Here is a 14,252-nt window from a genome sequence, read left to right on the forward strand (position 1 = left end):
GTTACCAACACAGCCAAAAACTTCTTCTGGTCCTCATTCCCATATTGAGGCACCATCTTCCATCCCTAGGTCTCAGTTTCTAAACCCTTTCCTTCACCAGAACCTAGTTGTGGTGGCACTGAATTTATGTGTGAGATTATAGATGTCTTCTCTAATGCTGTGACACCAGTGGTTTGTAGTATGACTCAACAAGAGTACCATGGGCAGTCAATGATGTCTGGATGTGTGCAAGATAAGGAAGGATTGGCTATTCTGACTTTTACCTGTACCTCAGCCCAAGAAAATCTTATATTTATATGAGCAGCGGGAACTCAGGACCTGGGGACTTTTCCTCCATTGGTCCTATCGGTGGCCTTTCATAGTTTATGCTAGTTACTCAATCCTGTCTCTTTAGTTATTCTGACATACAGAACTAAAATAACGCAAAAACACCCATTTTATTCAGAACTGGGAGATTCTATTACCCACCTACAAATATCACTTAGGTATGTTTAAGTTTATTTTAAAGAAATGCAGATATACTTTGAATTATCCATGATAATGGTGGTTGTGATAAAAGGGAAAAAGGATAAGGATATTCGTGGCTAGTCTGAAGCAAGATTTTTCATATTTATAGCAACTATTTGGAAGGACTTGGGGAAATTAGTTCATTAAATGTTCAAGTAAAGATGCTAATATGAGGGGTAGGTCCTAACTCATAGTTAAATTATTTGTCATAGCCTCAAACAGGAAATATCTCAAGGGTCCATCAACAATGGGATAGATGACTTGTATACCGTCTGCCACACAGCAGAATATTATTCAGCAGCGAGAATGAATGATCCAGAATCAGCACCACAATGTCACAAAGGAAGCTGAGAGAAAAGTCAGACAGGACATTAAGAATCTGCATACCAGTTTCTATGGAAGACTGAAATGACCAAGGTGGCTTCCAGGATCCTGTGCTCTTTCTTACAGGTGGTGGCTGCAGGGCTGTACTCAGAGGAGCTAGCACTGACTGTGTGCTTCTGCTCTATGCGATTTGTACATATGTTGTATTTTAATAACATTTTTAAAGACAAATGGGCATTTTCCAAGAGGTGAGACAATCAACACCCATATAGAAATTCTCTCATTTTCACTTCTTCTTAGAAAAAATAAGAGTTGTATTTTAATAACATTTTTAAAGACAAATGGGCATTTTCCAAGAGGTGAGACAATCAACACCCATATAGAAATTCTCTCATTTTCACTTCTTCTTAGAAAAAATAAGAGTTGTATTTTAATAACATTTTTAAAGACAAATGGGCATTTTCCAAGAGGTGAGACAATCAACACCCATATAGAAATTCTCTCATTTTCACTTCTTAGAAAAAATAAGAATTTCTGAAGTGTGCATCTTTGTAAAATTTTAATCCAGCAATAAAATGAGCTAAAATAGCCAATAGGACAGGAAAACAGAGGAACAAGGAAAGTCTCAAGGGAGGAATCCCTGCTAGGGACTAGACAGTCCCCTTCCAGAATCTAGAAGCAAGTCCAGTAGAGTCTTCCCCTTTTTATACAGAGGTGTGTTTTGCAAAGTTGAACAGCTTGGACACAGGCTTAGGAGTAATGTGCTCATAACTTCAATTTATTACCAAAATATTTTCATCAGATGACAAACCTGAAAACACATGGAGTCACAGAGCCAGTGGACACAGAACCTAGCTACATATAGGTGCAGTTTCTCCCTTTTGTAGCTACCCTCAAGGGCAAGTTTTGTGAAAATCTTGCTTGTAAACCACAAATATTTTACAGACAACTGTTCAATGGCAATTTTTACTCCAAAGTTTGTGCTTTAAAGCTTTTCATCAATATGATTTATAAATTTAAAAAGTCTCAAACTTTCATCTGTACATCACTTTCCAGATCTTGGCTCATACCTGTTGATCTTGGTCTGAAACTCTGACATTCAATGATCTACCTATAATAACAGTTACTTAGTCATCAATGTAGTTAATAATTAAATATAAAAATTATTATTTATACATTACTATAAATCCCTTAAAAAGACCAAGTTTTGAGAGCAAGAAATTGCTTAGAAAATTTCAGGGGCCCAGGAGTCTCCAAATCAATGAAGCAGGTACAACAAACAGTTGAGACATTCATTTTTTTTTTTTCCGTAGGAGTGCTTCAGATAAAATGATGACAGAATGACTAATCGATGTGTGGCAAAAAGGCCCCAGTTATGTGTGAGAATTCTTTGGAAGGTTTTGAAGGCGCATAGACGTTGCAAATAAAAGCACAAACCAGTACCTAGCAATGGTTTTGAGCTGTCGTGCCCCTGCTGCGCTCCTGGGGCCTGGCTGCGTTTGACACCCTCCTTTGCCCTTGGATTAGGCATCCTGGAATGGAGCATGTGGTTTGCACTGTTTTCTGGGACAGCATGGAACTGGCAGCCCCAGCGACAAGCAAATGTGCATGAATACTATCTTTAGAAATGAAGCACTATTTACAGTGAAAAGTGACTGGATGAATTGTAGACCTCCTTGCACACTTGGAGGATAGACAATTTCCTGAGCATTTCATGCTCATCTCTGTGAGTGGCCCCCAGGTGACCGCCGTGACCTTGGGGCCCCTTCCTCCTGGTTTGGCGCTCCCATTTGTGCCTCGGGGGCAGGCTGCCCAGAGATCACCAGACCCGGCACTTCTTCTCTGGATTCATGTACGAGTTCTTGTGGCAGTGGAAGGCTTCAGAAAAATCTGGGGAGTTCTGCAAGGTCCCGATGATCCTTGGACACAAACAGACAAGGCCACCGTCAGCATCTGCACTCGCCACACTGCCCTGGCACCCTGGAGAACTTCTCCACAGGCAAGCGAGTGAACCTGGATTTTAAAATTCAAAAGGACATAAAAGCCAAAAAACCTGGTCCTCTGAGCCATTTCTTTCTCATTAGCAGAGTTTTTAAATGGAGAACTAACCAAGCCCGGGAGAGACTGCGTGGTCTGAATCTGGTTGAGTCCTCTCTGCACAGAAGGTTCCTCATCTGTACAATGCATGTAGTAACAGTGCCTGCAGCTTTGGGCTGTAATGGAGGGCTGATAATTTATATCCACTTTCTTTTCTTTTTGTTAGGCTGTACTGGAGTATTGAACAAGTGCTCTACCACTTGAGTCATGCCTCCAGACCTCAGACAGGGTTTTGCATTTTTGTCTGGGAATGGCCTCAGACCATGATTCTCCACCTCTCCCTCCTATGAAGCTGAGATTACAGCTATGTATCACTATGTCTGGTTTGTTTGCTGGGATGGTATCTTGCTAACTTTTTGCTTTGGCTGGTCTCTGACTATGAACCTCCCAATCTTTGCCTTCTGGGTAGCTGGGATTATAGACATGTACCACACCTCACCTCTTATATTCACTTTCTGTGTATTTTTAAAATAAATGAGCAATTCATACTTTTGCAAAAAGAGTTTGGCCAAAGAAAAACATTGTGATTTCTCACTGTATCTTGAAAGGGCTCATGTAATAGTTTAAACATCATAGTGTTTTTGTTGTTTTTGTGTTTTTGAGACAGGGTCTCACTAAGTAGCTCAGGCTGTCCTTAAACTCATCATCCTCCTGCCTTCACCTCCGAAGTGCTGGAATTACAGATGTGTACCTCTATGCTTGGCTTAAATATAATAGGTTTTTAATAGATATTTTTGATTTGACTTAGTAGGGAAGATAGAACAGTTTTTTGCTTTTTTCTAAAAGGACTCCTTAAATATCAGAAGCTAGATTCAGAGTGAATACTGGAAAGGGCTGGAGAAATGCCCATTTCTTCTTATCTCTCACCCCAATGGGTAAAAACAACACTATCCAAATCACTATCAGCATGGAGCAGCGTTTGCAGGGGGAGTCAGGCCAACACAATGAGGCAGAGCCCTGAGCCAGCTCCTTCCCTTCTCCTGCCGGATCAGTGCTGCCCTGGCCTCGCTGGCCTTGGGGTGGGAGGTGGGGCTGGCAGCAAGGGCACTGGAGTGATGCAAAGACCAGGGGTGGGTGATGGGAGACTCCTGACTTATGTGATATCCCTCCACCTGACTTCTCAGCTTTGATCTCCCGTCCCACCTACTCTCCACACAGAGCTGTTGAGTGCAGCCTTTCAAAACTCAAACCAGATTCCCCGATTCTTTTACTTCAGCCCTCCCAGTGGCTGAAGGCAGTTTGGACTCCTCTCTATGGCTTCCAAAGTCCTGGTGGCTACAGCCTACGCAAACAACTCTCATGGTGCCATTGTCTTCCCATTCCACGTGAGGCTCACACAATGCTGAGCTACTTCCATTCCTCAAACCAGACAACCCTTTCCCTGTCCAGGACCAGCTGCTCTGTGGACGCCCACCCCCTGCGACAGGTCATCTGCTGTCAAAGGCTAGCACCTTTCAAACCTTGTACATCACCTCCTTGAGTCCTTAGTTGAATATTATGGAAATTACTTCCTTCTACCATCCCTTTCAAGCTTACTAGACTGTAATCTCTACAAGGTCAAAGTACTGTGAATATTTTCCCTCCCTCCCAATCTCCCTCCCTCTCTTTCTTGCACTGGGGAATCAATTGAACCTATGACCTTAAACATGCTAGGCAAACACTCTACACTTGTGTCATGAGCCTAGTCCTTTTGCTTTTTAGTTTGCTTTTTAGATAGGGTCTTGAGCTAACTTTGCCCAGATGGGCCTCAAGCCTCAATCTTCTTACCTCCGCCTCTTGAGTAGCTGGAATTACAGGTATGTACCACCTCACCCAGCCCTAGGACTCAAATTTTGCTCTGAGTTGCACTCTCAAAGCCAACAGTGATTGCTATCACAGAACTCAGTGACACATACTGAATGAACGAACCTGTGACTTGGTCATGGTCATTAGGAAGAAAAAACTGTGTATAGGAATTTATTGCTTATTTGCCACTATGGACCAATTAGAGGAGAAAGACAGTTCCTTCCCTTTCCCTCGCTGCAGAAAAGAGATCTGTGTCTGGACTTTCTCTAAGTTTGACATTATACCTCGTCACCCATCCACACATCAGCTGAACCTGCAGTCCCACCGTAACAACTCCTCTGTCCTTAGAGAGCATGTAAAACCCTTTTGGTTGCTTATTTTTTAGGGCTGCTTGTGGCATCATAAAACTAAGAGTCTTTCTGGTGTGGAACAGGGGAGTTATATGTCAGTCCATTTGAGTGGGAGGTGACTGGTCTCCACAGAACTGGGTGCAGTGCTGCAGGCTGTGACAATGACAAAAGCATGCTTCCCATGTTGGGCCAGACCCTCAGGCACCTCTGGTGGGATGGCTGAATCCTGGACCTGAAGATGGAAGCACTGGAGGCCCCACCCACAACCACTGGAGGAGGAGCCACCTGACTCAAGTGGAGCACGGCAGGATGGAGGAGAAGGCTATTCCCTCATTTCTGGGCCCATGTGATATCTTTGGATTCCTGGATAACCCGAAGAATTAGCATACTTAAAAACTACTGAAATTCAATTCCTCATCTCCTGTCTCAGGCTAGGAGCTTACAGCTTGACTTAACTTGATTTTTTAACCAGTGTTCATTTCTTACATCTGAAATGTTCAAGAACAAATTCACTCTTTCACCCATGTGAGGACACAGTGAGAAGTCTAGTTTGCAACCCAGAAGATTGCTCTTCCCAGAATCTGAATGTGTAGGCACATTTACCTTGAACAATGGTGAGAATTGAATTTCTTTTGTTCAAAAGCCAATAACAAAACAAAATTCTGAAAAGAGCAAATTCATTTTTTTTTTCTTTCTGGTACTGGGGACTGAACTCAGAGACAGAGCTCACTTTGTCTGGGTTGGCTTGAACTTGTGATCCTCCTGCCTCTGCCCCGTGGGTAGCTGGGATTCCAGGTGTGCACCACCATGCTTAACTAAGAGAGCAAGTGCACTTCCATAATGTAGCCAAAATGACTGTATATGGAGAAATCGAAAGATCTTGGAAATCAGGACTTTTCATTGCTGTTTGGTCTCTACGGTTCCAGGCTTAGGGACCTCTCTTTATAGTAGGGGCTTTCACTCATTGCTTTAATCCTCCTCTCAATGAAGGAAGCACTAGACACCGGATAGGGGAAAGACCTCATGCACTCTTTTGTTTTTATTTTATTACAATATGTTCACAGGATGTGTCTTAGATTTAGTCACAGGAACAAGTACTTCAGTAAAAATGTTCAATCCTATAACTTGATTGTCCATTTCTCTTAAGTTAAATATGAAACAATGACTTCTCAAAGAAAGAACAGTCTTTGGAAACCACCACTGGGAGTTAGCAATGGAAAAGCACTCAATCTGATGTGCGCTGAGCTCCTCGTCTCTCTTCCATCTCTTTTTTCCACCCCAAGATTTTGCTTAGACAATTTGATTCTGAGTAATTAGGTCGACAACACATCAGAGCTTCACTTACTTTCTAGTCTCTAATTAATGTTTGCTGTTTATAGCATCAAATCTTTGGATGATGACATGAATAAATATTTTGAGAAGTAGATGCATTATTAATATAATGAATCCCTTTTCTAAAGTCATCAATATTCATACAATACTTACATGAATTTAATGCTATATTAAACTATGTAGCTTCTGTGTTTGCATTTTTAATAACAGAAGATGAAAACTTTCATTGATTGTTTCTTTAGTCCATTTACTTGAATTTTTTACCTTGTTATATAAAATAATGGATTGTGCTGTTACTGTTAATTGTCTTGACAAATAAAATCTAGGCAATAAGGAGCCGAATGTCCCTGTGACCAACAATGGACTTTTGATCTATAATAGATCTGACTACTCCTGCTTAAAATTAATTGGATTTTTGAGTTACTGAATACACTTTTTGCAATTAATAAGTCCTCTGACAACCTGTTATTACTTCCTTCAAGTGAATGCCTTGGCTACATGTCACTGGCTTCATTTTTGAATACACTAATAATTGTTAACTAGTTTGATGATTCTTTGAAAGCAGAGTCACATTGGTGACCATATGCTCTTTATATACTCTTAAAGAAACAAATGCCTGAAGAGAGTCTTAGGCAGTTGCTAAAGATTACAAGATACTCTCAGGAATTCCACAGAGCTCACTAAAATCCATCCGGGCATTTGCCAGTATTTAAGGTTCATGGAAGAAACATGAACATTTCAGAGAGGGGTTAGTTAGCCTAAGCATGTTAAATTATAGAAAGACACAAAACAGCCATGCTAGTTGAAAATATCTGCATAAAGTGCTACAAAGAATATTCTCTCATTTTTCTGACTTGTTTTAGAAATAATCAGACCCTCATAAACACTGTATCTACATAACTTAGAGAACTGCATAGTTAATGTTATTATAACCTAATCATTCCCCACTGTGACTATGATGGCTAACCAAAAACTGGGTTTCCAAAAAGAAGTCAATAATTAAATTGTGGATTGAAATTCCAGTATATTTAGGGAAAATGTTTTTGTTTTAAATACTAAAGGTTTTAAAGGTTTATTTTAAAGTACATATGGCTTTAGTTAGGAAGAATAAAACAACTGTAGGCTAGAGCTAATCACTATGGTGTTACAGATTTCATTTTTTAGCATGTGTATTTTGTCTTTTGTTTTCAATGTTATTTGAGCACAAGATTCACAAGATTACAAATCTCTCTCTGTTTTGGAGATATTTTTATATACACCACCAAGCACAATTTTTGAATAGCAACTCAAAAATGTCTGTTAGTTTTTAAAGTTCTTGAAAAAATACTTTTGACTTTGTATAGCCAGGAAGCAGCCTGTTTCCAAAACTAAATGTAACCTCAACCTTTTGCCAAGGAAATCCTTTTACCTCCAGAGAAAATAATAATTTCCTTGACAAAAGGTTGGTAATCCGTTTATTTCTAAAAGCACACACATATTTCTCTTATTTTGAATGAAAAATAGAGGAATTTTTGGAGCCAGAACCAAAAAAGAGATACAAATTATCTCATATTTGTAAATAAATATTGTTTTCATTTAAAAATTAGAGGTAGAATGCTGTTATATACTTCCCTACATATTTTTCTTTTTTTTTTTAACTGCTGTGCTGGGTGGGGTACATTGTAGCATTTACAAAGGTTCTTAAAATGTATCAAATATATACATATTTCTTAACCAGAAATCAGTTACTGACACTCTGAACTATGCAGAACCTAAGAAAGAAGCAACAAAAAGCCCTTGACTGCTAGCTGATCAGGAAATGTTGCAAAGTCTATAACTTGTTTCATAAGAATTTTTATTCTGTCTGACCCCATATCTAAAATAATCCTAGTTCCCATTTTCAAACCCACATGTACCTCATACCCATCAGCATAATCCTCCAGCAACTTTACTGGTAATGTAAACCTTCCTATTTATGTAAAGGCACCACACTGGGGAACAGACATAGGAAAATCCCACAAAAAGCCAAAATGAGAAGTGAAAAGTATCACTATTGCTGTGGAAATAAATGGTTCTACACACTGAAGCTTCTGAGGATTTCACTAGGTTAATAAACAGAAAAAGCATAATTACTGATAATAACAATAGTCTGTCTTATCAAAAAAAGTTAGGGTTGGGCGTTATGGCTCACATCTGCAATCCCAGTGAATCAGGAGGCAGAGACTGGGAAAATTGCAGTTCAAGACCAGCCTAGGCAAAAAGTTGTGGAGACTCCACCTCAAAAAATCATCGGGGCAGGGTGGTGTGCACCTGTCATCCTAGCTACGCTAGGAGGCTGTAGGAAAGAAGATAGAGTCCAAGGCTCCTCCTCTCAGGAGAGGGGGTGATAAGACCCTATCTAAAAAAAGTTAATTTGGATATATTAGCAGCATAAAATTTAGTTCACATTAAATAGAAAATAGGTATACAATAAATAGTTGTTGAGGGAATGAATTTTGAAAGAACTTAATAAAAATATTAGCTGGTGATGGTGATAATGACAAAGACAATACTAAACCAAGCCAAGTACATTCTTTAGTATGTAGGTATGCGACTTTATTATTTGTGATTAAATGTGCTTTCCCCCAGTAGCGAATGATCAAGGTAGTATATTCACATTCATTTTAGGTAGGGTTTTAAAATTTTATCCCATTAGTTCTCTACTTCTATTTTCTAACCTACAAAATTTTTAGTTCTTTTTTTCAGACTTTCTTGCCTAGAAGGTGGTGGTAGATCAGCAAATGGGGAAGGGACAGCATTAAGATCCATAGAAACAGGGCTGGTGGAGTGGCTCAAGTGATAAAGTGGCGGCCAGCAAGCGTGAGGCCCTGAATTCAAGCCCCACTGCCACACACACACACACACACACACACACACACACACACACAAGCAAGTGAAAATACATAGAGATCTAGAATTCCACCTTCAAATTCTTTCAGCCTATGAACTCTAAGATTCATAGATTAGATTTGGGGTCATACAACTCAGTCTTCCTCTTTGTACAGCATTTTCCTTAAAACCTTAATGGGTTATTCTTTGACCTCTACTTCAATGTCCTTTTTCTGGAGCTTTGAGGATTCCATGTTGGAGAACTTCTTATTAGTAGGTTTTTATCTTCATGTCCAATGGAAACCTTCCTTTGGAACTTGGAACTCACTAATCTAGGCCTAACCCATTCACAACCTCTTAGAAATAGTTCAAGAAGAATTAACCTAGAAGGTAACACCCACGCACAGGAAATCAATGTGAGTCAATGCCCTGTATAGCTATCCTTATCTCAACCAGCAAAAACCCTTGTTCCTTCCTATTATTGCTTATACTCTCTCTACAACAAAATTAGAAATAAGGGCAAAATACTCTCTACAACAAAATTAGAAATAAGGGCAAAATAGTTTCTGCTGGGTATTGAGGTGGGGGGAGAGGGAGGGGGTGGAGTGGGTGGTAAAGGAGGGGGTGGGGGCAGGGGGGAGAAATGAACCAAGCCTTGTATGCACATATGAATAATAAAAGAAAAAGGAAAAAAAAAAAGAAATATGTTTTGCTAGCTTTAAATGCAGTCCTTGCTGTGAGACGACATATTTGCTGGAATCCATTAAGCACTGAAGCAATGGCACATATATTCTGAGGAAAAGAGCAGCAAGGGCCAGCTTGTGTAAACATCACACTGATGTGTTCTGTTGAACTATTTTACACACACACACACACACACACACACACACACACACACACACATACACTGGATTTCCAAATGTTATATAATCAGAATTAGAAAAAGTCAAATTCCAAATAAGGAGGCAACAGAACCAAATTGGCACACCTTGGTGGCTCTTACCCACGCACCTGAAATTGCCTGGACTGTGCACATCCGTTTTAATGGAGTTGAAGGCATACTCTGGCCTGTAGGTCCCACACCACACCTAGATATGGAAATTGAAAAAAAGCAAAGCAGTGTGCTGAGGTTTAGTCAAGGATTATTTGTTTGTGCAGGATGGGGACAATAAAATTAAAATGCAATTCTGCCTTCCTCAACCACTGACTGCTTGGATAATGTTCAACGAAGGGCAACCAGAACAGAATCATTTACCACGAAGGTGAAGTGACACTCCGTTTTAAGCAATGGAAGGTCAGCAAGTCAAGTGCTCTGCCGCAATTGATTAAAACAAGAAAGATCACATGTAGGCTCTAACTCACTGTGAAATCATGACTCAAAATAATCATCATAATTATCAATCAAGAAAGATGCAGTACCTGGGCAAAGTTCAAGAAGAACAGTTGTTTGTGATTTAGGTCAAGTCCAGGAAGTAATTTTTCTTCACCATTCTTTTTAACATAATTCTGATAGGCCTAGGCAGTTAGTAAAATAGAAACATGATGTTTATAATTTCAAATTTTTAAATATGAACTTATACAAAAGATTACGTAATCAAATAATTAATCTTTTATATCAAAATCACCATATATTTATGAATCTGCTCTCTTAGTTAATTATCTTTTTGGTGGTTCTGGGGTTTGAGCTCAGGGCCTAGTGCTTGCTAGGTAAGCACTACCACTTGAGCCACTGCTATAGCTCTAAAATCACCATACACTGAGGTATGGAAACCTATAACTATTTCATGGATTAGGAAGAAAACTAGAATTTATTTATAAATGCTCTGAAAAGAACAAGGTACTGAGTAAGAGATGACAGGAGCCTGGCATAAGTCAGATGATCAATAAATGTGAGATGAATGAACGGATGACTTTCACACATGATAGAAAGCTTATCAAAATGTTGCTCTATAGATGGGTGAGTAAGTCCAGCCAACTGGAGGACTGGATTGCCAAGGGAGTGATCTGTAATTTCTATATTCAGCTTAGCTACTACGTTTAGCAAAATAGACTCATACCAGATTTAGTGTGAATGATTCTTGTCAAAAGCAAAGGGATTCCTTAGAGGCCTAGTATCCTATGAATCTAAGATTAAGGATAAGCAACTATTTCTGTTCCCTGGAGATAGGACAAAAATAGAAGGAGGAAGGAATTTAGGCAGCTTAAATGTCAGAAAATGTTCTGAACCCTTAAGGATTTATACACATTCATGAGCTGGATCATTTCCAATTTCTTACAAAGGAAGGTGATCAATTATGTGAGCAGAAATTATATTTTCTTTCTTTTTGTTTGCCATCACCATAGACTTACTGAACCTCCATGTGGAGACTCTGGGGATGTGAGAAGGACTTACATCTGCTTTTTAGGGAGCTCACCATTTAGCAGAGGGGCCTGTAAAGAATTCATGTACTTTCAAAGTACAATAAAATATTTGTACAACTATAATTTTCTTTATTATTGTAATTCTATACTGGCCCTAGGTGAGGCTCTCTATAGAAGGTCCATAAATCCAAAATTGGGCTACATTTTACAGAGGTGATTCTCAATCTGGCTGTATGTTAGAATCTCCATGAGATGACTCTGAGTGTTAATGCCTGCCACTTCCAGTTAAGGTGAAATGACAGACACTGGATGTACTTCCCGCCAAAATAACCAAGCAATGGACAAAATATTTGAAACAATGATCTATTTAACACTGGACATCAGACAAAAAAGGAAAGAATCCCTGAGAGATGGTAAACAAACAGAATAAATCCTGTGATTGGCCAACTCATTCCCCTATGAGTTTTCAGGCCAAAAGGAAGGGAAGGGAAAACTCATTTAGAATCTGGGGTACTCTGAGTTGACAACAAGCTGATAGTCTGGGGTCACCAGGGACTTAAAGAAGGAGAGCTTCAGAGATCACACACGGTCACACTCAAACATTCAGCTGAGCATTGATCTGATGTGAGCAAACTATCCGTGCTAGAAAAGACTCACCTGAAAGCATTAGAGGTAACAGTGCCTGGTACTCACACAGGACAAGAGTAGAAAATCTCAAGATCCACACAGTACGGTTTTGCCTTAACTGTGGAGAATAATTGTCCCTAAACTGAGCATTGTCTCAGGTTCACGAAAGAGGTTGTAAAAGCAAGCCAAAAGGATCAAACCATTTCTAAGGAATTTGACTATTCTCTAGAATAAAGTTTAAGAATAGTGAAAAACAAAAAATACCCAGCATCCAAAAAAAGTAAAATGCACAATGTCTGGCATCCAGTTAAAAAAAAAAACTACCTGGCATTCAAAGCAGGGATCTACCATCCCTCAGGGATGGGCTGAGACTCATTCTTTCAGAAACCTTTAGCTGGCTTAATCTCCTAGGCTTCATACTTTGATTATTCTTGGTTACTGACAATCACACACCCCATCAGTCATTTTTCTATGCTGCTCTGGTGCTTCCTCTCTCCTGATACAATCACCGCTGTTTTCCTCCACCTCTCCACCCTAGCATTTCTATGGTAAACAAATAACCCTACATGCTCACTCACTCCACAAACCCATCCATACTCATCTTTGAGAAACCTGGTTCTATCCATGGATACCTTGTCTCTTGTACCATCTCAATGACTCTGCTCATTCTCTCTACTGTGAGCTACTTCAGCATCTAGGAAGCACTCAAAATCATCCCCACTCCTTGTTGCTTCTGAGAAATCATTCCTCCACTCTTTCATGAAAATTCTTACTTTTTTTCTTATTCACATAGCATTCACTATACCATCCTTTAATTCTTACTCTGATCATGAAATACTGGCATCTTTTATGGAGGGTATGTTGCTGAATCTCCATCACTTTAGAAGTTTTTGTTTGTGCTAAACACACAACAAAGCCCATAAAAGTATTTGTTGAATGCAAGAATGAATGGAAGGCTTAATGAGATTCTAAGGCATACTCCATTGGTAATACTCCTCTGAGTATAATAGTTAGGCAACAACAAGGCCACATACTGGAGCCACATCACTTCAGGTCCCTAACTGTGTCACCCCAACAGACTTTGATTTCATGTAGCATGTGTGTGGTTTATGCTCATTATTTTTTTATTATCATATTATTGTACTGGAGATACACTGTGACATTTACAAAAGTGCTTATAATGTATTTTAGTTGAATTTACCTCCCCCATCATTCTCCTTTATCACCCTTCCTCCCCTTTTTAGAATAGTTTCAACAGGTCTCATTTTTCCATTTTCATACAAGTACATAATATTCCCATCATGTTCAACCTCCTTCACCCTTTCCATCTATCTCTCCACACATACTGGTACTAATTCCCAGACAGGACTTGTTTTACCTTTCTGTCCCTCATTTTTGAAAAATGACATTTTTGTTTATGTAAGATAGCTATACAGGAATGGGACACAGGTTACTCCAGAAGTGCCTGCACACCCATGTTTATTGCAACGCTATTCACAATAGCCAAGTTATGGAAACAGTCAAGATGTCCCATTACAGACGAATGGATTAAGAAAATGTAGTACTTATACACAATGGAGTTTTACTCAGCCCTGAAGAAGAATGAAATCTTATCATTCTCAAATAAATGGATGGAACTGCAGAAAACCAACCTGAGCGAGGTTAGCCAGGCTCAGAAGACCAAAAATCATATGTTTTCCCTCATACGTGGACTTTAGATCTAGGGCAAATACAGCAATGCTGATGAACTTGGGTCACATGACAAGGGGAGAGCACATACGGGAGGAATGGGGATAGGTAGGAAACCCAAAATGGGGATAGGTAAGAAACACTTGAAAGTGTTTGATGTCCCCATTGCAGAGGAGCTAATACAGAAACCTTAAAGTGACAGAGGCCCATATGGGGAGGGGATCAGGAACTAGTGAAGAGGTCAGGTAGAGATGAATCAATTTGGTTTGTAACACACTTGTGCATGGAAGCAATGCTAGGAATCTCTCTAAGTAGCTATCTTTATCTCAACTA

At 39.6% G+C, this 14,252-nt stretch overlaps 1 protein-coding gene across 4 annotated transcripts in view; it reads right to left on the bottom strand.

Moving 5' to 3' along the window:
• Window positions 1-1,588: 1,588 nt before the first annotated feature.
• Mme (membrane metalloendopeptidase) overlaps window positions 1,589-14,252 on the bottom strand; it is a 112,410-nt gene continuing 99,746 nt past the window's right edge. For 3 of the 4 annotated variants that reach the window (XM_074073945.1, XM_020174109.2, XM_074073944.1), the window contains exons 21-23: window positions 10,662-10,757; window positions 10,254-10,330; window positions 1,589-2,750 (exon numbers count right to left, since the gene is read on the bottom strand). In XM_074073945.1, the coding sequence (XP_073930046.1) occupies window positions 2,651-2,750; window positions 10,254-10,330; window positions 10,662-10,757 (273 nt within the window). In that variant the 3' untranslated portion in view covers window positions 1,589-2,650. The remainder of the gene's footprint in view (window positions 2,751-10,253; window positions 10,331-10,661; window positions 10,758-14,252) is intronic. The other variant, XM_074073946.1, reaches the window with a different exon arrangement.

This window comes from Castor canadensis, chromosome 5 (assembly GCF_047511655.1).
Source record: "Castor canadensis chromosome 5, mCasCan1.hap1v2, whole genome shotgun sequence".
Lineage (NCBI taxonomy): Eukaryota > Metazoa > Chordata > Mammalia > Rodentia > Castoridae > Castor > Castor canadensis.